The 22,262-nt window shown below is 50.1% G+C and overlaps 1 protein-coding gene and 1 long non-coding RNA gene across 5 annotated transcripts in view; one reads left to right on the plus strand and one right to left on the minus strand.

The window, feature by feature from the left end:
• DENND5B (DENN domain containing 5B) overlaps positions 1-12,766 on the minus strand; it is a 150,141-nt gene extending 137,375 nt beyond the window's left edge. For all 3 annotated transcript variants that reach the window (XR_009550718.1, XM_060194618.1, XM_060194617.1), the window contains exon 1: positions 12,551-12,766. Coding sequence is in view for 2 of the 3 variants with exons in the window: in XM_060194618.1 (XP_060050601.1) it covers positions 12,551-12,659 (109 nt within the window). In the remaining variant the exon portion in view is untranslated. The remainder of the gene's footprint in view (positions 1-12,550) is intronic.
• An 800-nt stretch (positions 12,767-13,566) lies between these two features.
• LOC132539433 (uncharacterized) lies at positions 13,567-21,929 on the plus strand. 2 transcript variants are annotated; one of them, XR_009550719.1, is made up of 3 exons: positions 13,567-13,840; positions 15,938-16,077; positions 21,708-21,929. It is a non-coding gene; the product is annotated as an uncharacterized LOC132539433 (long non-coding RNA). The 2 variants fall into 2 exon arrangements; XR_009550720.1 differs by lacking the exon at positions 21,708-21,929 and having other exon boundaries at positions 15,905-17,822.
• The last annotated feature ends 333 nt before the right edge of the window (positions 21,930-22,262 follow it).

Consider the following 22,262-nt stretch of genomic DNA (forward strand, 5'->3'; position numbering starts at 1 on the left):
GGACCACGGGGCCTGTGTGAGCAGAATTCCCGCACCTGGAGGCATCCTGACCCTGGACACTGGAGCCAGAAGATGACCCCTTGCCTCAGATCTACAGGCTTTCTGAGAAGAGACAGCCCAGCGGTCTGATAAGGGCCGGGGCCTCTGGCTAAGAGATGGCAGTCTCTTTAAAAACTCCATCCTAGGGGGTCGGGTGGTAGCACAGCGGGTTAAAGCTCAAGGATCGGTGCAAGGATCCCGGTTCGAGCCCCCGGTTCCCCACCGGCAGGGGGGGTCACTTCACAAGCTGTAAAGCTGTTCTGCAGGTGTCTATCTTTCTCTTCCCCTCTCTGTCTTCCTCTCCTCTCTCGATTTTTCTCTATGCTATCCAACAACAGCAATAGCAACAATAACAACAACAACAAGGGCCACAAGATGAGAAAAATGGTCTCCAGGAGCAGTGGATTCATAGTGCAGACACCAAGCCATAGCAATAACCCTGGAGGAAAAAAAAAAAAAAAAAAACCTCTATCTTTGGGGCCAGAGGGAGACAGCTGGTTTGGTAGAGTACATGCCACATAGGAGCACCATGGACAGCAGAGAGGGAGCTGTCATCTCTCTCTCCCTCACCCTCTATCTAAAATACATAAAGAAAAATAAATACGTAGAGCACATATATTACTATGTTCAAGGCTCTGGGTTCAAGCCCCTGGTCCCCAACTGCACAGGGGAAGCTTTATGAGTGGTAGAGCAGGGCTGCAGGTGTCTCTCCTTCTCTCAGTCTCTCTCTCCCTCTCTCTCTGTCTCTTGGCTTCTATCAAAGCAAAAGGAGAGGGGGAAATGGCCACTATGAACAGCACAGTAGTCATGCAGGTACTGAGTTCCAGTGACACTGGGACTTGAACATAGTAATATATGTGCTCTACAAATTTATTTATTTTTCTTTATGGATGGGGGAGAGAGAGAGAGAGAGAGAGAGCTTCCTTTCTGCTGTCCATGGTGCTCCTATGTGGAGCTGACTACTCAGCAGTGCTGTGCAGGCACAAGGCCCTGAGTTTGTTTTCTGTCTCTGCACAAAAATAGAAATAGATAAATAAGTCAAAAATCAAACCTCTGTTGATAACTTTAAGCTTTTTTGCAAAACCTGGTAGGGAAGGAAAATATTTTCTGAAAGCCTAGGAGGCAAAAGACAGCTACCTCACAGTTTCAATCATGTGTGGGATACAGAGAACTGAAACACATGAACTTACCAAAAAAAAAAAAAAAGAGTACATGTCTCTAAGACTTTGAAAGAACCATGGTGGTTATGGATGGGGAAGGGCAGTTCACAGAGCTCTGTGGAGTCTTTGGGGTGAAATTCTACCCCACCTTCTAGTCCTAGAAAATCACCATTAAATCAGTTGCATGCATGTACACACACACACACACACACACACACACACACACACACACACACACACACACACACACACGGCTACTGTTTGTATCTATGGTAGCTTAATTCACTAGGGAAGGACTAGAGCCATAAATGTTACTGACAGGAAAGAGATCTTAGCAGCCCTCCACAAAGCTGATCTTTATCTTTCACTTGGCAGGGAGATAGCTCAGACTGTTAGATAACCCAACTTGCATGCCTGAGGCCCAGAAATCACAGGCTGCGTCTCTCTCTTTCTCTTTTAAGGTTTTTTTTTTAAATTATTTATGAGAAAGATAGGAGGAGAAAGAGAAAGAACCAGACATCACTCTAGTACATGTACTACTGCCAGGGATTGAACTCGGGACCTCCTGGTTGAGAGTCCAGTGCTTTATTCACTGTGCCACCTCCTGGAACAGTAGGCTGCATCTCTGACACCTCCCTCTGTCATACCTTAGCAGAGCACTCTGGTCTCGGTCTCTCTCTCTCTCTCCCTCCCTCTTTCTCACTCACTCTCTCATAAAAAAATAATCAAATCATTTAAAAATAATCATTTTTAAAATTTATTTATTTATTATTGTATAGAGACAGAGATAAATTGAGAGGGGAGAGGGAGATAGACAGGGAGAGAGACAGAGAGACACCTGCAGCCTTGCTTTACTGCTTGTGAAGCTTTCTGATCTGGCTTGAATCCAGATCTTTGTGTGGGTCCTTGCATATGGGAGAGCTCCATGGATGGTGGAGCAGAGTTGTGGTGTCTCTCCTCCTCTCTCTCCCTGTCTCTCGAAAGAAAGAAACAAAGAAAAGAAAGAAAGAGAGACATAGAAAGAAAGAAAGAAGAGAGAGGGAAAGAAAAAGAAAGAAAAAAAGAGAGAAAGGAAGAAAGAAAGAAAGAAAGAAAGAAGGAAAGGAAGGAAGAAAGGAAGGAAGGAAGGAAGGAAAGAAAGAAAGAAAGAAAGAAAGAAAGAAAGAAAGAAAGAAAGAAAGAAAGAAAGAACGGGAGAGAAAGAGAGAGGAAAAAAAGTTGGGCCCAGATTGTTGACTGGTATCGCAAATGCATGAGACCTTGACTTTACTCTCTGGCCCCTCTGCTAGGAACCTGCGGGCTCTCTCGTGGGAAACGGGCAGTCCCATTCAGACTGCCAGAATAGAGACTTCCAGAAATTATCTGTTGATGACATGGTCCCTTCAAACTGGGGCCCCAGGGAGACTGAAAGTCCTGGAAAGTAACAACTGCGAGTTCCTGAACTGATGCTGACATTCCATAATACTTATTAAGAACTGTGCCTTTCCTGTCCTGAAACAAATACAAATGGAATTACACTCTTATTCAGAAATACCACTGTTTGGCATCTATCCACAGGACATGAAAGCACTGATCAGAAGGGACACACACACCCCTGCGTTCACAGCTGTTTTATTCATAACAGCCAAAGAGTGGCAGCAGCCTGCATGCCCATCACCCACAGATGACTGGATAAAGAAGTTACGGGATATCTACTCCACGGAATATTACTCTGCAATCAAAAAAGATGATGCTGGGGATCAGGTGGTGGTGCACCTGGTTGAGTGCACATATTACAGTGCTCAAGGACTCGGGTTCAATCCCCAGTCCCCACCTGCAGAAGGAAAGCTCTGCAAGGGGTGAAGCAGGGCTGCAGGTGTCTCTCTTTCTCTCTCCCTCTCTATCTCCCCCTACCTTCTCTATTTCTGGCTGTCTCTATCCAATAAATAAAGATAATTAAAAAAAAAAAAAAGAACATTTAAAAAAACAAGATGATGCTGTGTCCTTGGGGACAAAATGGATGGAACTGGAGGTGATGATGCTTAGTGAAATAAGTAAAGAGATCAAAGATAACTACCAGATGGTTTCACTCCTATGTGGAATCTAGAGAACTGATTATATGAACTTGCCAAAAAGAAGAAGGAAAGAAAAGACAAGACAGAAGCAAGCAAGCTGATTCTAAGACTCTGTGAGAACTCTGGTGGTTCTCTTTGGAAGGTGGGAGGGTGTATATGCAATTAGACCCTGTGATCTTACAATCTTGTAATCCACTATTCATCACAAATAAAAAGTGAATTGTGAAATTATGCCTTCCTTTGTATGCTAAATATGAATAGATATGGGCCCTGGGTTAAATTGATGGGGTAAAAGGAAATTTAAAATTTCCTTCAAGGGGGTTGGGCGGTAGTGCAGTGGGTTAAGCGCACATGGCGCAAGGCGCAAAGACCGGCAGAAGGATCCAGGTTCGAGCACCCAGCTCCCCACCTGCAGGGAGGGTCACTTCACAGGTGGTGAAGCAGGTCTGCAGGTGTCTATCTTTCTCTCCCCCTCTGTCTTCCCCTCCTCCTGTTGTCCTATCCAACAACAACAACAACAATGGCAACAATAACGATGACAACAACAAGGGCAACAAAATAGGAAAAAATGGCCTACAGGAGCAGTGGATTCATAGTGCAGGCACCGAGTCCCAGAGATAACCCTGGAGGCAATAAATAAATAAATAAATAAATAAATAAATAAATAAATATTCAAGTTTGGGAGCTACTCTCGGCCTTGATCCAGCTTCCTAGGTCTGTCCTCAACTCTGACACCATTTTCACAGACAATATTTTTAGTCCAGCTGCATGTTAGTTGTCAAGCTTAGGAAAAAATTACTGAAGTCATGGACCCCTTGAAACATTCCTAAAATAGACTTCCTAGTTTCTCTCTGCCCTAAGATCCCTATTCTCATCTGTTCTGTTCTTAATTTTTGGTTGCTGTTTATTATACATTTTGTCCTGCTTTATATCTTACTGCCTTTCAGCCACCAGCTTGCAGATGCTACTATGATTCCATCCTGACTTCCCTTCACCAATGTGTCCTGGAACCTCTCCTCCCCAGAGCCCTGCCCTACTAGGGAAAGACAGAAACAGGCTGGGGGTATGGATCAACCTACCAACACCCATGTCCAGCAGAGAAGCAGTTACAGAAGCCAGACCTCCTACCTTCTGCTCCCCATAAAGAATTTTGGTCCATAGTCACAGAGGGGAATAAATGTTAGGGAAAGGTGACCAGAGGGCTCTGAACTCCAATTCCATTAGGACCCAGAAAAGAAGAAGAAGAAGGAGAAGGAGAAGGAGAAGGAGAAGGAGAAGGAGAAGGAGAAGGAAAAGGAGAAGAAGAAGAAGAAGAAGAAGAAGAAGAAGAAGAAGAAGAAGGAAAGACATTCAGAAGTAGTAACAAATGTAGGTATGACTTAGCAAGAGAAGGCAGGATCTGGAGGGAAAAAATGAGCAAGCATATATAAATACAAATATAGATATAGAAATAACAGTCAGCCCATATCTGTGACCTTAGGAGAACCACTGCAGTTTCCAATGGAGGGAATGAGGACACAAAACTCTGGTGGTAGGATCGGTGTGAAATTGTACCCGTTACCTTAAAATTTTATAAGCCAATATTAAATCGCTAATAGTTTTTTTAAGGTGCAGACGGACCTCTTGGGGTGACCCCTCAGGACCTTTCTAAGCAATCCCCTCCTCTGGGGCAGGTTCTCTGAGGAGCCCATGTCCCAGGGGAGCCTGGCATCTGCATGACCCAGAGGCAGAGGGTGGGTGGGCAGCGCTTGGGAGGGTTCTGCCACTGGATCCAGCTATCCCATGGAGCTGAGCTGAGGTTGCCCTCTGGAAAGGGAGTGGGTAGGGCCGTGTCCCCCGTTATCATGGCCACTGCAGGAGTGAGTGACTCTGGAGCAGCCTGTTCAGCAATAGCATGTGATGACTGCTGTTTCACACAGGATTCGGACACCACAGGGGCTGCCATCTGCAGACGTCACAGCACAGCCAGATCTAAGCATGGGGTGTGGGGAGGGCAGGTGGTGGCACACCTGGTTAAGCACACAGAGTACGAAGTGCAAGGACCCCCACACAAGGATCAGAGTTTCAGCCCCCGGCTTCCCACCTACAGAGGGGGATGCTTCACTAGCAGTGGTGTCTGTCTTTGTCTCTCCTTCTCTCTCCTCCTCCTCTCTCAATTTCTCTCTGTGTTGTCCAATAAAAATGGAAAAAATGGCCACCAGGAGCAGTGGATTCATAGTGCTCACACCGTGCCTCAGAGATAACCCTGGAGGCATTGGGGGTGGGATTTGAATCCAAGGGCAGGAGATGGCTTGCCCAAGCTCTCAGGTGCCTGACCAAGCATGAAGGCCCAGCACCCCCTCAGAGAGCTATGGCCAGCTCTGGGGGAGCTTGATGGATGGTGGAGCAGTGCTGAGGTGTCTCTTCTCTTTATACGCCCATCCCTTCCTCTCCTGTTCTCTAAAGAAAGTTGAAAAATAAGGGCCACCTGGCTAAGCACACACATTACAGTGCACAAGAACCCAGGTTCAGGCCCCCATTCCCCACCTGCAGGGGTGGATGCCTCATGAGCGATGATGAAGTAGTGCTGCAAGTGTCTGTCATCCCCCCTCCCTCGCAATTTCTCTCTGTCTCTATCCAAAATAAATACATAAGTAAAATGCCAATAAGAAAGTAAATAGGGGGTTGAGCGGTAGCACAGCGGGTTAAATGCACAAAGTGCACATGGTGCAAAGCCCAAGAACTAGTGTAAGGATCCCGGTTCGAGCCCCCAGTTCCCCACCTGTAGGGGGGCTGCTTCACTGGTGGTGAAGCAGGTCTGTAGGTGTCTGTCTCTCCCCCTCTCTATCTCCCCTTCCTCTCTCCATTTCTCTTTATCCTACCCAACAACAACGACAGCAATGACAACAATAATAATAACAATGGCAACAAAAGGGAAAAAAATAGCCTCCAGGAGCAGTGAATTCATAGTGCAGGTACCAAGTCCCAGTGATAACCTTGGAGGAAAAAAAGAAACTAAATAAAGGGCGGGGGTAGACAGCATAATGGTTCTGCAAGAGACTCTCATGGCTAAGGCTCCAAAGTCCCAGGTTCAGTCCCCTGCACCACTGTAAGCCAGAGTTGAGCAGTGCTCTGGTAAAAAGTAAAAAGTAAAAATAAAATAAAAATAAACTAAGAAAGTAAATAAATAGATAAAGGGCCCAGGAGACCGCTTAGTGGTCTTGCACACATGTAAAGCTCTAAGTTCATTTTCTAGGGCTCCAGTCAAGAAAACCATGTTAGAGGAAACAAGAGATTGTCTGCCCCATGTGGAAAAGATGTGTCTGCCTGTGGATAAAGGGCAGCTGGGAAATGGGCAGGGAGAAGTCAGCTTCCTATGGATGATACTGGGTGTCATCTCCAACAAGCAGAAGAGCAACAGCCACGATGCGGTAGACAAAGGGCCAGAGGTGACACCCGTGTGTCCATGTGGATCAGTGGCTGTGCCCAGATGCTGGCCTAACACAAGCCTCACGGATGGGGCGGGGTGCTGTGGGGGTCTCTCCTCTCTCTTCTCCTGCCTCAAAAATATGGGACAGAGAATTGGGTGAGGGATGTCGCCCAGCAGTAGCTTTCACACACAAGGTCCTCCGTTCATTCCCGGCAAGTGTTGAAAGTAAATTAGGGAGAAGCCTGGGTGCAGCCTGGTGACTGAAGTACTGGACTCTCAAGCATGAGGCCCCAGGTTGGCACGTACCAAAGTGATGCTCTAGTTCTCAGGCTCTCACTTTCCTCTCTTTCTCTTTCTCTCTCTCTCATCGTTTTTTGATGTCATCCTAATTAAAAAATAGGAAAAAACGGGTGCGGGCAGTAGCGCAGCGGGTTAAGCGCACATAGCACAAAGCACAAGGACCGGCGTAAGGATCCCAGTTCGAGCCCCTGGCTCCCCACCTGCAGGGGGGTCGCTTCACAGGCAGTGAAGCAGGTCTGCAGGTGTCTGTCTTTCTCTCCCCCTCTCCCCTTCCTCGCTCCATTTCTCTTTGTCCTATCCAACAACTATAATATTAACAGCAACAATGATAAACAACAAGGGCAACAAAAGGGAAAAATGGCCTCTAGGAGCAGTGGATTTGTATTGCAGGCACAAAGCCCCAGCAATAACCCTGGAGGCAAAAATAAAAGAAAAAGGAAGAAAAAAAAAACAGAAAAAAGTAAATAAATAAAGCATTTAGATCCTGGACATTTTTATTCACATTTACAGGGTGAAGGGGAGACACGTTCTGGGACTCTGGAGCCTTATTTTTTTTGCCTCCAGGGTCATCGCTGGGGCTTGGTGTCTACACTACTACAAATCCACTGCTCCTGGAGGCCATTTTCCCCATTTTTTGTTGCCCTTGTTGTGTATCATTGTTGTTGTTATTATTGCTGTCATTGGATGCTGTCTTCCCTCATTCTTGTCATTTCATAAAGAGAGAGAGGCAGAGAGGGGTTGAGATCACACCACTAAAGCTTCCAGCAGTGTTGCAGGGGCCAGGGGCTCAAACCTGGGTGGGCCCTGTATGTGTCAAAGCAGGTTCCCTCCCAGCTGAGCTGCCTCATTGGCCCTATTTTTCTGTATGAAAGAGCTGATTTGAGATGAAAATCCTCCGTGTTTGATGAAGCTGGGTTTTCCTCCAAGGAGCATCTAAAAGTCATCAAAGCTGATGACTTCACCCTAAACTCTAAGTATATCTGGAACCTCACCACACTGTTGTTTTCTGATTCTTTTCTGTTTTTTTAATGAGACAACACAGAGAGAGAGAGAGAGAGAGAGACAAGAGCACCGCTCAGCCCTGGTAGATGGCAGAGCTGGGGATTGAACCTGGGGCCACTGAGATACCAGCCTGCGGACCCTATGCTCCGAAGTGGAGCTCTCTCCACACCCACTGTATGATTAGTTTTATTTCCATTGCTTACCCCCCACGAAATGAATTCTTGGAGCAATCGTCTGCTGAAAAAAGTCCAGAAAGCAAGCGACAGAAGAGCTGCTGAACAGAAGTCCAGGTGGGCCACCCCAGGCAGGGCAACGGCTCCTCAGGTGAGGTGGGGACAAAACCACCACCAACTGGCAAAACGCACAAACAGAAGCAGCCTTCCGACCCGTCTGCCTACCCCAGCAGCCTGTGCTCTGCTCTCTACAAGCAATGGGAAGACACGAAGCTGGGACATGGCTTCCCCTGCTCACCTGGCCACTCCACTTTGCCCCCACTGCCCCAAGATCAGAGGTCAGGTCTCCAGGACCCACCCTGAGCCTCTCCTCTCTACTTGCACCTGTCAGAGACGTCACCAATTCCATTCATTTACATCTGCACTGAAGTCTAATTTCAGGCCCTTGAGGAGTTGCGCCTGTTTGCTTCTTTCCCCTGCCCCCAAAGCCTACTTCTCTGCTTTCTCTGGCAACAGCTTTGTGCAGGCAAGATACCATTGAGTGGTCTCCTCAGGCCACTTTTTTCATTCTTTACCTCAGAGAGAGGGAATGATAGACATATCACAGCATTGCTCCACCAGTCATAGGACTCATCCCACATATACTCATGGATACACTCATAGACACAGACATACACACTAACTCATAGACACACACACACTGACACAGACACATACTCACACACTCAGACACACACACTCATTCATACACACACTGACACACACTCACAAACACACATACTGACACAGACACACACTCATAGATACATACATTGACATAGACACACACTCATAGACACACTCACTCAAAGACACACACACTGACACAGATACTCACACTCACACACACTCATAGAAACACACTGACACACACTCACAAACACACAGACTCACACACTCATAAACACACACACTCATAAACACACACACTGACAGAGATACTCACACTCACAGACACACATTCATAGAAACACACACTGACACACACTCACAAACACACACAGACTCACACACTGACACAGACACAGACACACACACACACATACTCGTAGACACAGATACACACATACTCACTCAGAGACACACACTGACACAGACACATACACACTCATAGACAGACACACACACACACTCATAAACACACACACTGACACACACTCACTCATAGACAGACACATACTCACTCAAGACACACACACTCACACTCATAGACACTGACACATACTCATAGACACAACCACTGACACACACACACTCACACACTCATAGACACATACACTTACTCATAAACACACACACTGACACACACACTCATAGACACACACACACTGACACAGACACACTCATAGACACTGAAATACTGACACACACTCATAGACATACACACACATGCTCATAGACACACACACACTGACACAGACACATACACACTCATAGACACTGACATACTGACACTCACTCATAGACACAGACACTGACACACACACTCATAGACACAGACACAGACACACACACACACACATACACACACACACACACACACGTACTGTCCATGGTGCTGCCATGTGGTGCAGGGGCTCGGACTCAGGGCCTTGGGAATGGTAAGGAATGTGCTTTATTGGATAAACTGTCCCCTGGCGGCACGTTGTCTGAGGGGTGTCCCTGGTGGAACATCTCCCAAGTCAGATCTTCCCCAGCCTCGACATGTCTTCCAATTTCAGTGAAACCACCAAGCAGGCAGCATCCCAGCATTCTGCACTGGGGGAGCTTCATGCTATGGTGTTTCTCCCTCTCTCAGCCTCTGCTTGGCTGTCACTGTTTCTCTCTCCCTCTTTGTAAAAAAAAAAAAAGTCAGCCTAGAGCAGTGAAATCACGTGTATGTGAAGCCCGGGCCACATACAAACACACAAAGCAGGCTGGTGAGACAGCTCACTTGGTGAGATGGCTGCCCTGCCCATCCTCCAGCCAGCCGCTGTGCCCCAGATGAGACCCCACACACACACCTAGCTGTTCCTGCCCCATGCATACCAGCCGGTCTGACCCCACAGAGGAGCCTGCTGACCAGTAGGATGTCAGAGTTGCCCCCAAGCCAAGGCTTGCACCTGCGCACAATCCAGCCTGACCACCTCTCCATAGCCACAGCTCAGGGTTCCCAAGCCCTCTCCTGCCTCATGGGCCACAGAACTGTGACCTGGGCTAGCTTTGCAGGGCGGGAGACAGACGACTAGGGACTCATGGCTGGTAAGCAGTATCTCTTTATTCATGTGGAATGCAGCGCAATCTAAACTATCTCTAATCACAATCTTGTCCTTATATATCCTGAGGCGGAAGAGTCAGGTCCGAAGATGATGCACATAGGATAGGGGGTGGGGAGAAGTAAAAAGCGTGCAAAACAGTGAGGATTAAACCAATGCCCTGGAGGCAGGGCGGTGCTTAGTTAACAGTAGTTATGTAAATAGAATACAGTGTCAAGCAGGGGGGATTAAACCAGTGAAACAGAAGGGGTCTTAGAAACAGAATTTAGAAGCATACCAACACTGTACAAGCCAGGAGCTCACCTTCTGTGTCTGCAGTGCTGTTCCCTGCCTGTGATGGTGTTCCCTGTCTGCACTGTTATTCCCTGTCTGCAGTGTTGTTCCCTGTCTGCAGTGCTGTTCCCCATCTGCAGTGCTGTTACCTGTTTGCAGTGCTGTTCCCCATCTGCAGTGCTGTTCCCTGCTTGTGACACTGTTCCCTGTCTGCAGTGCTGTTCCCTGCCTGTGACACTGTTCCCTGTCTGCAGTGCTGTTCCCCATCTGCAGTGCTGTTCCCTGTCTGCAGTGCTGTTCCCCATCTGCAGTGCTGTTCCCCAGACAATCCAGTGGCTGGCACCCAGGGCACTGCTTCACAGCCTCAGGCATGAGGTCTTCCCTCCATCCAGCACCCATGGCTGCCCAAGGCCTGTCTCCCCTCTCCCAGCCCTGTCCCAAGCTCTGCAGCTCCAGCTCTGCTCTGTCGTCAGGTTCAGGCTGTGAACACAGGCTGCCAGCAAGGCCGGAGAATGAATGATATTGAACTGCCACTGGAGGCATATGAACAGGAGGATGGGGACCCCCACCTTCCCTAGCAACGCTGGGCCGAGAGACATCCCAACATAGCAGCCAAGCCCAGCTAGGCACAGCTCTCTCTGCCACAAGGAGACACAGCCTAAAGCTGTCCCTGTAAGGCCCCTTATTTCCGGGTCGCCCTGCTGCTTTTGGTCGGTCACCAGCACGGCCACCTTGGGCTGGGGGACGTCCAGAGAGACAACACCGCCCTGCGGCCACCCCTCGCTCCCCTAACAAAGAGGCCGGTTACATAACGGCGGGCAACAGCAGCTCTCCCTCCCGCGAGGTGTTCGGCCGCAGGTGGGCGGGAGGGGACCACTAGGCCCAGTGTCCCCACACTGCCAAAGGGCAGGGGAGACTGGGAGGGGGGGCAGCCTGGAGCAAGGCGGGCACAGCCTGGGCGGGGACACAAAGTTCAGATGCGCCTGTCCCTTGTGACACCTAGAAAGGGGACAAGGGTCAGGTCCCCAGGGCCAACAGCAGCCGGAGGGGGGCCCTGCCCAACACGGGACGCCCGAATCTGCGCGTCCCTGCGGGTCTCCACACTGCGCCGCCCAGGAGGGGGACCTCGGCAGGAACCCCAGCGCGGCCGTGGACTCGGGTCCCCTGTGCACGAGAGCACGGCGCTGCCTGGAGCTGGGAGCCCACGGGGACGCGCAGCCACTGATCGCCCCGCCTCCCCCGCCCTTACTCGCTCTCAGGGACCCCCTCCCGGGGCGCCAACGCGGGGATGAGGGACAATGTCATCGCGTTTCCCGCGCCGCAGCGCCCTCGCGCGGCCCGGCCCTACGCAGCCCCCGCAGCCCCGCAGCCCCGCAGCCCCGCGGGCACCCTGACACCGATGTCCCCAGTGCCCCCGCCCCCCGCAACCCCCGGGCCCCGCGGGAACCCTGACTCCTATGTCCCCAACGCTCGGCTCCCCGCAGCCCCCCTGGCTCCCGCGTCCCCTGCTCCCCTGGCCCCCAGAAGCCCTAGATACCCCTTAGATAGCGTCCCCAACAGCAATGTCCCCCGAGTCCCCGCACCCCGCGCTCCAGCCCCGGATCCCCGCGTCCCCATCACCCTTATCCCCGATCCCCGCGTCCTCTGCCCCCGGACCCCCGCGTCCTCGGTCCCCCGGCCTCAGATCCCCGCGTCCCCGACCCCCGCATCCTCGACCCCTCGGGCCCCAGATCCTCTTGTCCTTGGCTCCCTAGACCCCGATCCCCACGTCCTCGGCTCCCGATCCCCGCGTCCTCGGCCCCCCGGCCCGTGGATCCCCGCGTCCTCGGCGCCGCCGCCGCCTTACCAGCCAGCTCGTCTGGCTCCAACCCGCTATCGGCATCCACCCCGCACAGCACGAAGTAGTGCGCGAAGCGGCAGGCGGCCGAGCCCGGGCCGGGCCCCGCGCCGCTCATCCCGCCGCCCCGGGCCGCTTTGCGGGGACAGGACGGGACGGGGACGGGGACGCGGCCCGCTGTCGCGCAGCTGCTCCTGGACCCCGAGCGTCTGGCGCCGCCGGTCAGCTGAGCCAGGAGGGCGGGGGGCGGGGCCAGGCGGAGGGGCGGGGGCGCGGAGGGAAGGCTGTGCGCACGTGGGGGCCTGTGCGCGCCCCCGGGAGGAGGGCTGGCGTGGGGAGGCTGCAAGCTCACCGAGGGGCTGGGGACTGCACGCGCGCCCCCGGGGAGGAGCGCGGGGCTCGTGCGCGCGCTCCGGGGAACCGGATACACGTGGGAGATCTGTGTGCGCGCTCCCGGGGAGGGGGCGCTAGGGTTCTGCACGCCCCTGGGGGGGGGGGCGCCTGGAGAGGCCTGCGCGCGTGCTCCCAGAGCTGGGGGCGCGCTCCCGGCGTTGGAGGGGCTCTCCCGAGGTGAAGCGCTAGTGTTCTATGCACCTCCGGGATGGGGGTGTGGGGTGCGCCTGGAAAGACCCGCGCAGGTGCTCCAGGGTGGGGCGCTAGGGTTCTGCGCACCCCTGGGGAGGGGCGCCTGGAGAGGCCTGCGCGCGTGCTCCCGGGGCTGGGGGCGCGCTCCCAGGGTTGGAGGCGCGCTCCCGAGGTAGGGGGCGTGTTCCCGGGGGTGGGGGCGCGCCTCCAACCTAGAGTTCTGCGCGCCCCCGGGAGAGGGGGGGGTGCCTGAAGAGGTCCGTGCGCAATGTCTGGGGTCGGGATGCTAGAATTCTGCGCGCCCCCCGGAGCTGGGGGGTCTAGGGACCCCGTACATGCGCCCCAAAACCGGGATTCGTGCGCGCGCCCCGTTTTGCTGCTGCCCAGGGACGTTGACATCAGGTCTTAGGTCATTGGTCACCGCCCATCTCGGCCTGACCCACATCCCTGCCAGCCGCGGCAGAGAGGACGACCCCCCCAGGGGAGCGGGAAGAGACTGCTGAGATTGTAACATCTAGCCCTTACCCCGCTTCCTTCCAGGGTCTGGAGGTCGGGGGTCGTATGCACCCCAGTCTCTGCGCACCCCCGCGTACCTCCCCGCCCCGGGTTCAGCCCTCTTGGAAGGTCCAGTACGCCCTGGAACTCGAACTCGGAACCACTGAGCGGCCTGCCCTGCTCCCCTTCTTCCTGACAGCCCCTCCAAGTCCTCCGAAGGTGAGAAATGCCCTGACATTCCTTCTTGGGGGCTGGGGGGTAGCTTGGGGGGGGTCATGACACCCCAGCAGACACACCTGATGGGGGGGTGCGATGCAGACAGACACAGGATGCTGCTTCCGCCCCGCCCAAGCCCGCAGTCCGCAAGTTCCCAATGAATGAAACGGGCAGGGGTGTGGGGGGGCGATCTGCAGTCCAAAGTGCCGGTGCTCCCAGGAAAATGCACCAGCTTTAATACCCCGGGCATATTTGGGAACATATGCTAATGTTCTGTGAGATAATGAATGCTTCTTCTCATGTGGAGAGAACCAAAATACACGATGTCACTAGTCAGAGAGGGAATGTGTGAGACTATTTACCTTGGGTGGGAGTTTCTTCCAGAATGCCTGTGAGATTCTGAGCCAATCAGAAGGCACAATAGAAACTTAATTTCCTGTTTGCACCCCAGGAAAACCTTCCTGTTTGTGTCCACTTGAAAAGTGACCCATGAGCTTGTCAGTTGTGCCTTCATGTTTTTAAGAGGGGAAAGCAGCCCAAGCAACGCATTTGTTTAAGATATAAAAAGCCTATCAAGATAGGCTGCATCTCCCTCAAATTACCAAGAGCACAGTCGCATATTATGGAGTTAAGCTCAGAGGCCTGGAGTAAGCTCACATGCTACCCAGCCCTGGATTCAAGCCCCAGCATCACCTGTGAGCATGGTACTTGGCATCAGGGGAACTCCAAGGATGGTGAAGCTGTGCTGTAGTATTTTTCCTCTCTTCTCTCCTGGGGAGGCCTCTTGCTAGTGGTACTGCACACGTGTGAGAACTGGGTTCTTCAATGTCACAATCAGTCAAGCCATCCAGCAGTCAATAAAGCAAGCAGTAGTTTTCTTGCCAGACAAGGTATCACCCAGTAAATAGAAGTGGTAACAAGAGTGACTTGTAAAGGTGGAGGCAGGGCTTGGGTTTTAAAAGCTGTGAGCTCTCTGGCTTTCTACGTCCAGACATCATGTGAGTATCCACTCTGTTTTTTTCTCTCTCTCTTTTGCTTTCTCTGTCCAGGAACCATCATGTAAATGTTAATTTGGTCCTTCTCTCTCTCCCATGCCCTAACATGGGAATGTTTTCAATTTTCCCGAATAAAAGTTTAAAGTACCTGAATATTCATGCCCTCTCCTCAATTCTTTGTTGAGATAATGTGTGACAAACTTTCTAATGTTGGGGGAACAAATGCCGCCTCCCCTTTCCCCCCTTAAACAGTTTGAAAATACCTGGGTGGGTTCCCAGTGATGGCTCCAGGCGGACACTGAGAAGGTAGTGTCTGCATTCAATAGCTCTGAAGGGTGGCAAGCACCAGGGAATCATGGAATGCTGCAAACATGTCTTCCTCTAAAATGGTAACAAAGCTATCAGTTAGCTAAGTGCACGCAGATGACTCGAAATAAATCTTCCAAAGGAAAGCACTGATGATGGGATGCTGAGGAGGCAGTGGTTGCTTCCCTTTCCTGGGCTGAACTACCCCTTTTGACCTCTCCTCCTCCAACCCCTGGGCCCTGCACTCACCACATGTCACCTGGTTGGTGGCTCAGGGCAGTCCTCCCTCCTCCAGGCCCTGGGAGGAGCAGCCACCACTGGCCACCACCACTCAACTTCCTGGAGCTTGGCCCTCCCTTCCATTGTGCTTTCCTGACACAATCCCCAACACTGACCTCCCCCAAAGCATCAGGCTTTGCCAACTGGTCACTGGTTCAACAAAAGGAAATCAGGAGTGACAGGGCCTTCCGCCAGCTTTCTGCTTTCTTTTTCTGCTTTCTGGGAAACTCTTATCACGACACAGGCTGTTTGGAAAAATCAGTCATCATCATCTCAGACAATAAGAGTCCCATCAATAAGAGTTTGGTAGCAAAACAGCAGACTTGTAACTGCACATGTCTGCTCCTGCCTCATAAGGTCAGTCTGCCCATATCAAGAATCTTCTTTATCAATTCGTTCTGCTAGGGCTTTAAGGATATGAAATATACTGAGATGTGACCTCTCTCTTCAGGGTTAGCTGCTAATCTAATATTTTTTTTAAAAATAGTAAGGCGAGAAGAAGATGTGGTGTATATTCCAGATGACATCTTCAAAAAGGGACAGGGGACCGAATGAGCAGAGACCAAGTCTGCTGAAGGAAGAACTTCACTCATCATCAGAGAATTAAAAGCACATGAATAGTCTATATGAGAAATGCCCCCATCAACAAAACAGGAAATGGTAAGTGCTGGTGGGGATTCGAAGAAAGAGGAACTCTGCTACCCTGTTGGTGGGAATGCAAGCTGGGGCAGCCCCTGTGGAAAACAGTCTGGAGAGTCCTTAAATACTTTATGATCCAGCAATACCACCCTTGGACATTCATCCAGAAGACATGAAAATACTGACACGAAGGGACACATGCACCCCTGTGTTCATAGCTGCACTATTCACAGTAGCCAAGCAGTGGAAGCAACCTGAATGTCCATCCACAGATAACTGGCCAGAGAAATTATGGGACATGGACTCAGTGGAATTAATACTCCTGTGCAATTCAGAGAGATGACATTGTGTCCTCCAGGGCCAAATGGATGGGAACTGGAGGTGACTGTGCTAAGTTTTCACTCATATATGTAGTAAAGAACTAAAACACATGCATTTGGGAAAAAAAATGGGGCCAGATGGTGGCGCACCTGGTTAAGCACACACATTACAGTGTGCAAGGACCTGGGTTCAAGCCCCTGGTCCCCACCTTCAGGGGGAAAGCTTCACGAGTGCTAAAGCAGGGCTGCAAGTATCTCTCTGTCTCTCTCCATCTCTCTCTTCCCCTCCCCTTGATTTCTCTCTGTCTCTATCCAATAATAAATAAAACACTAAGAAATATGTAGTGAACCAGTCTCTTAAGACCTTGGGAGAACTATGGTGTTTATCCTTAGGGGCATTGTGGTAGGGGCACAGAACTTTGGTGGTGGAAGTGGTGTGGACCTCTTATTATTTTATAATTCTCCAAATTACTATTAAATCACTAATAAAAAGTAAGTTTAAGAAAATGAGGAGAAACAGAAGAATGAATATGGGATGATCTCACTCTCAGGCAGAAGTTGAAAAACAAGACCAGAAAAGAAAACACAAGTAGAACCTGAAATGGAATTGGCGTATTGCACCAAAGTAAAAGACTTTGGGGTGGGTGGGTGGGGAGAATACAGGTCCATGAAGGATGATAAATGACATAGTGGGGGCTGTATTGTTAAATGGGAAACTGGGGAATGTTATGCATGTACAAACTATTGTACTTACTGTTGAATGTAAAACATTAATTCCCCAATAAAGAAATAAATTTAAAAAAAAAAAGAAAAGAAAATAAGGAATCCAGGGCCAGGTGATGGCGAACCTGCTTAAGTGCTCACACTACAGTGTGTAAGGACACAGGTTCAAGTCCCTGGTCCCCACCTACAGGGAGAAAGCTTCACAAGTGGTGAAGCAGGGCTGTAGGTGTCTCTCTGTCTCTTTCTTCCTCTCTATCTCCTCACCCCCTCTCAATTTCTCTCTGTCTCTATCTGATAATAAACAAATAAAGTTTTCAAAAGGGAATTCCAGAAGAGACTGTGAAAGGGGTGACATTTGAGAAGGGCCAGGCAGAGGAGTGTGGGGGTTCATCAGGAGGAGCTGGGGATGAATGTACCGTGGTAGACAGAGCATGTGCGGGGCAGTGGGCCAGCTGACACCCTTGAGCACGGGCCACATGGCTGAGTCACCTACACTCTCACACCTGAACACCTGACAGTCACTCTGAGCTTCACGCAGAATATCTGAAACCCGTGAAGCCAGCTGCTCCTTCTCAAAGGAAAACACCTCGCTGTGGCAGCGGCCCAGCAGGGGAACACAGGACTTGCAAGCCTGAGGCCCTGAGTTTGTTTCTCAGCACCACACATGTCAAAATGATGCTCTGTTCTCTCCCTGGTGAACAAATAAATAAATGAATCTTTAAATTAATGTCTCTAGGAAATGCAAATAAAAACAACAAAATACCACTTTGTCCCTGTGAGAATGTCATACATCAGAAAAGGTAGAGTAGGGGCCAGGTGGTGGTGCACCTGGTTGAGCGCACATTACAGTGCACAAGGACCCAGGTTCAAGCCCCCAGTCCTCACCTGCAGGGAGAAAGCTTCACGAGTGGTGAAGCAGGGTTGCAGATGTCTCTCTGTTGCTCTCTCTCTCTCTTTTTAATTTTTTAAATATTTATTTATTTTCTCTTTTGTTGCCCTTGTTGTTTTCTTATTATTGTAGTTATTATTGTTGTTGTTATTGATGTCATCGTCGTAAGGTAGGACAGAGAGGAATGGAGAAAGGAGGGGAAGACATAGAAGGGGAAAGAAAGATAGACACCTGCAGACCTTCTTCACCGCCTGTGAAGCGACTCCTCTGCAGGTGGGGAGCCGGGGGCTCGAACCGGGATCCTTACGCCGGTCCTTGCACTTTGCGCCACCTGCGCTTAACCCGCTGCGCTACCGCTCGACTCCCTCTCTCATTTTTTTAATTATCTTTTTTATTTGATAGAGACAGCCAGAAATTGAGAGGAAGGAGGAGACAGAGAGGAAGAGAGACAGAGAGACACCTGCAGCACTGTTTCACCACTTGTGAAACTTTCCCCCTGCAGGTGGGGACAAGGAGCTTGAACCTGGATCCTTATGCATTATAGCATATGCACTTGACCAGGTGGGTGAGCCACCACCCAGCCCCTTCTCTATCCCTCTCTATCTCCCCCTTCCCTCTCAATTTCTGGATAATAAAAAAAAATAAAGCAGAAAAAAAGAAAAGAAAAGGTAGCTGCAAGAAATGCTGGAGAGGTTGTGGGAACAAAGGAATCCTCCTGCACTGATGGTCAATGGGTCCAACCCCTGTGGAGAGCAGTCTGGAGAACTCTCAGAAGGCTAGTAGTGGACCTGCTCTATGACCCTACAATTTCTCTCCTGGGGTTTTATCCTAAGGAACCAAATATACCCATACAAAAAGATCTGTGTACACCTGTGTTCACAGCAGCACAATCTGTAATAGCCAAAACCTGGAAGCAACCCAGGTGTCCAACAACAGGTGAATGGCTGAGCAAATTGTGGTCTATATACACAATGGAATACTACTCAGGTATTAAAAATGTTGGGCTCACCTTCTTCACCTCATCTTGGATAAAGCTTGTAGGAGTCATGTGAAATGAGATCAGCCAGAAAGAGAAGGATGAATATGGGATGATCCACTCATAGACAGAAGTGGACTCTGGGACCAGGCTGGGGGCTGTGTGGAGGAGACTGTTCAGATCCTGGAACATGATGGCAGAGGTGGGCCTAGGAAAGGGTTAGTGTTACATCGAAAACTCAGAAATGTCACACATGTACAAACTACTATATGTATTTGCCTCCAGGGTTATCTCTGAGACTTGGTGCCTGCACTACGAATCCACGGCTCCTGGGGACCATTTTTTCATTTTTTGTTGCCGTTGTTACTGTTACTGTTATTGATGTTGTTGTTGTTGGGTGGGACAGAGAAATCGAGAGAGATGAGGAAAACAGAGAGGGAGAGAAAGACAGACACCAGCAGACCTGCTTCACTGCCTGTGAATCAACTCTCCCTGCAGGTGGGGAGCCAGAGGCTCAAACCAAGATCCTTACACCGGTCCTTGTGCTTTGCGCCATGTGCGCTTAACCCGCTGTGCTACCGCCTAGCTCCCTAAACTACTATCTTTTACTGTGAAGTGTAAACCATCAATATCCCCAATAAAGAAAAAAAAATAATGTCTCTAAGGCCAGCAGGATGGCTCCCATGGTGTGATGCCTGCCTTATCATGCAGCACTGGGGGAGGCTTTGGGAGCCTGGTGTCTCTGCCTTTCTCCATCTGAAGAAACACCCAGAGCAGTGAGCCAGTGCATGTTCCAGATCTCTCTCTCTCTTTTACAAACACACACACACACACACACACACACACACACACTCTCTCTCTCTCTCTCTCTCTCCCTCTCCCTCTCCCTCTCCCTCTCCCTCTCCCTCTTTCTCTCTCTCTTTGGCAAAATTTTTGTCATTTATTCAAATGCCCACAGCACATCTTGTGTAACTGAGTCTAGAGCACCTCAAGGACCCTCTCTAGTGCGGAGCATCTGTGAGGTCTCTGTTGGAGTTGGCTACCTTTCCTGTCTTTGCTGTCTACAGCTTCTCTGCAGAGATTCACTTTGGTGCCAGATTATGTATTCTCTTTTTCTCACCTCCATTCACTGGTGAATGATGCAGGAGGAATAGGTGTGCACTGCTTCCTGTTTGTTTTTGTTCTCCTGTGTCTGTATCACAGCAGCTGCAAGGCATCTACTGCTTTCTGAGACTCAGACCCCTTGTTTTTAAACACTGTTGTGTCTGTTTGTTTTCTGTGAGAAAAAGATGATCAACATTGTGAGTCATGGTTATTACATAAATAACTCAAGTTTTTAACTATTTTGTGTTTTTTTTATACAGAGGAAGGGGGCCGGGTGGTGGCATGTATCTGGTTGAGTGCACGTTACAATGTGCAAGGACCTGGGTTCAAGCCAGGGTTTGAGTCCCCACCTGCAGGGTGAAAGCTTTGTGAGTAGTGAAGCACGGCTGCCATTGTCTCTCTGTCTGTATCTCCCCCATCCTGTCAATTTCTGGCTGTCTCTGTCCAATAAATAAATATAATAAAGTATTTTTAAAAAGAGAGAGGAGTGGTCCGGGAGGTGGCGCAGTGATAAAGTTTTTGGACTCTTTTGTTTTTTTAAATTATTTATTTATTTATTCATGAGAAAGACAGGCAGAGAGAGGGAAAGAGCCAGACATCACTCTGGTACATGTGCTGCCGGGGACTGAACTCAGGACCTCATGCTTGAAAGTCCAATGCTTTATCCACTTTATCCACACAAGCTTTGGACTCTTAAGCATGAGGTCCCGAATTCAATCCTTGACAACACATGTGCCTGAGCAATGTCTGATTCTTTCTCCTCCTATCTTTCTCTTAAATAAATAAAATGTTTTAAAAGGGGGGAGGGAGAGGAGGGAAAGAGAGACAGAGACCCCACAACATCACTCCACCATCCATGGTGTTCCTGTGTGGTCTGGGCTCAAACCCAGGGTCAGTTGTGTGAGAGTTATCTCCCAGCCCATCAAACTTGTAACTACCTTGGCGACTTATATTTGAAACAAATTCTGGAGTGACCAAGCACATAGTGACATGTGCACCTGCACACACGTCATACTTTGTGATTGAGCTGCTCCTGCCACGTGCCTTCGTCTGCACAGAGCTCCTGGCACAAGTCAACAAGGATCAGGGCAGATTGCACAATGGTTCTGTGCCTGAGGCTCTGAGGTCCCAGGTTCAATCCCCAGCACTAACATTAGCCAGAGCTGAGCACAGCTCTGGGGAAAGAGAAAGAGAAGGAAGAGGAGGAGGAGGGTGACGAGGAGGAGGAAAGGAAGGAATGGAGGGAGAGTAGAGAAAGGAGTAAAGAAGTGAAGGAAGGAAGGAAAGACGGAAGGAAGGGGAAAGGAAAGGAAAAAGAAGAAAAACCATGTCAACAGGAGAAGTCCTGCAGAGATGGTGATGCACTTGCATTGTTTCACAATATTCTCAAGAACCTAAGTAACTGGGACTGTTGAAATGAAGCTAAAGACATCTGTTTATGTAGGTGTCATTTTTAAGCCAGAGCACCATGGATGGTGGCACCAGGGGAAGTGCCAATTGTCACGGAGCAGTGCTGTGCTGTTTCTCTCTCTCTCTCTCTCTCTCTCTCTCTCTGAAATAAAGTGATGAGAATTGAGCCAGGAGCAGTGGAGTCCAGTGTGTGTGAGGGTCTTGTATTACAAAGTGTCCTCTTTCTCAGGCTCATCCAGGAACCTTCTGGTTGAGAGCACTGGGTTGGAGAGTCAGCTCATGACACCATGGATACTGACCTAGAGACACTGAAGACACATATCTGGAGACACAGACCTGCATGTTCAGCTCCAGAGACGACCCGAACTGCCCCTGCGGCTACAGACAGACTATGACCCACATAGTCAACGACTGCCACCTCTCCAGATTCAAAGGAGGTCTCGAAACTACATCAGGCTCAACCTGACGCTGTTGACTGGCTACGGAAGAAGGGAAAACGCTAGAAGAAGAAGAAGAAGAAGCTCCAGACCCACCCCACCATCTCTAAGGACTCCTGCAAAGCAGGGCAGACTCACTCACCTTCACTCCGCCCTCTCTCTGGGAACCCAGAAGCACCTGGAGTGGGCCCCACCCTTGAGCGGCTGCGGTATTCCTTAATAGTTCATGTGACTCTTTCTTCTCAATAATGGAGGTCAAGAACCATTTCCCTTTACCCCACATCCACAACCACGCAGCTTATTGTTTCCAAAAACAGATCTACTTGAGAGCATCCATTTACTAAAAA

This window comes from Erinaceus europaeus, chromosome 7 (genome assembly GCF_950295315.1).
Source record: "Erinaceus europaeus chromosome 7, mEriEur2.1, whole genome shotgun sequence".
Lineage (NCBI taxonomy): Eukaryota > Metazoa > Chordata > Mammalia > Eulipotyphla > Erinaceidae > Erinaceus > Erinaceus europaeus.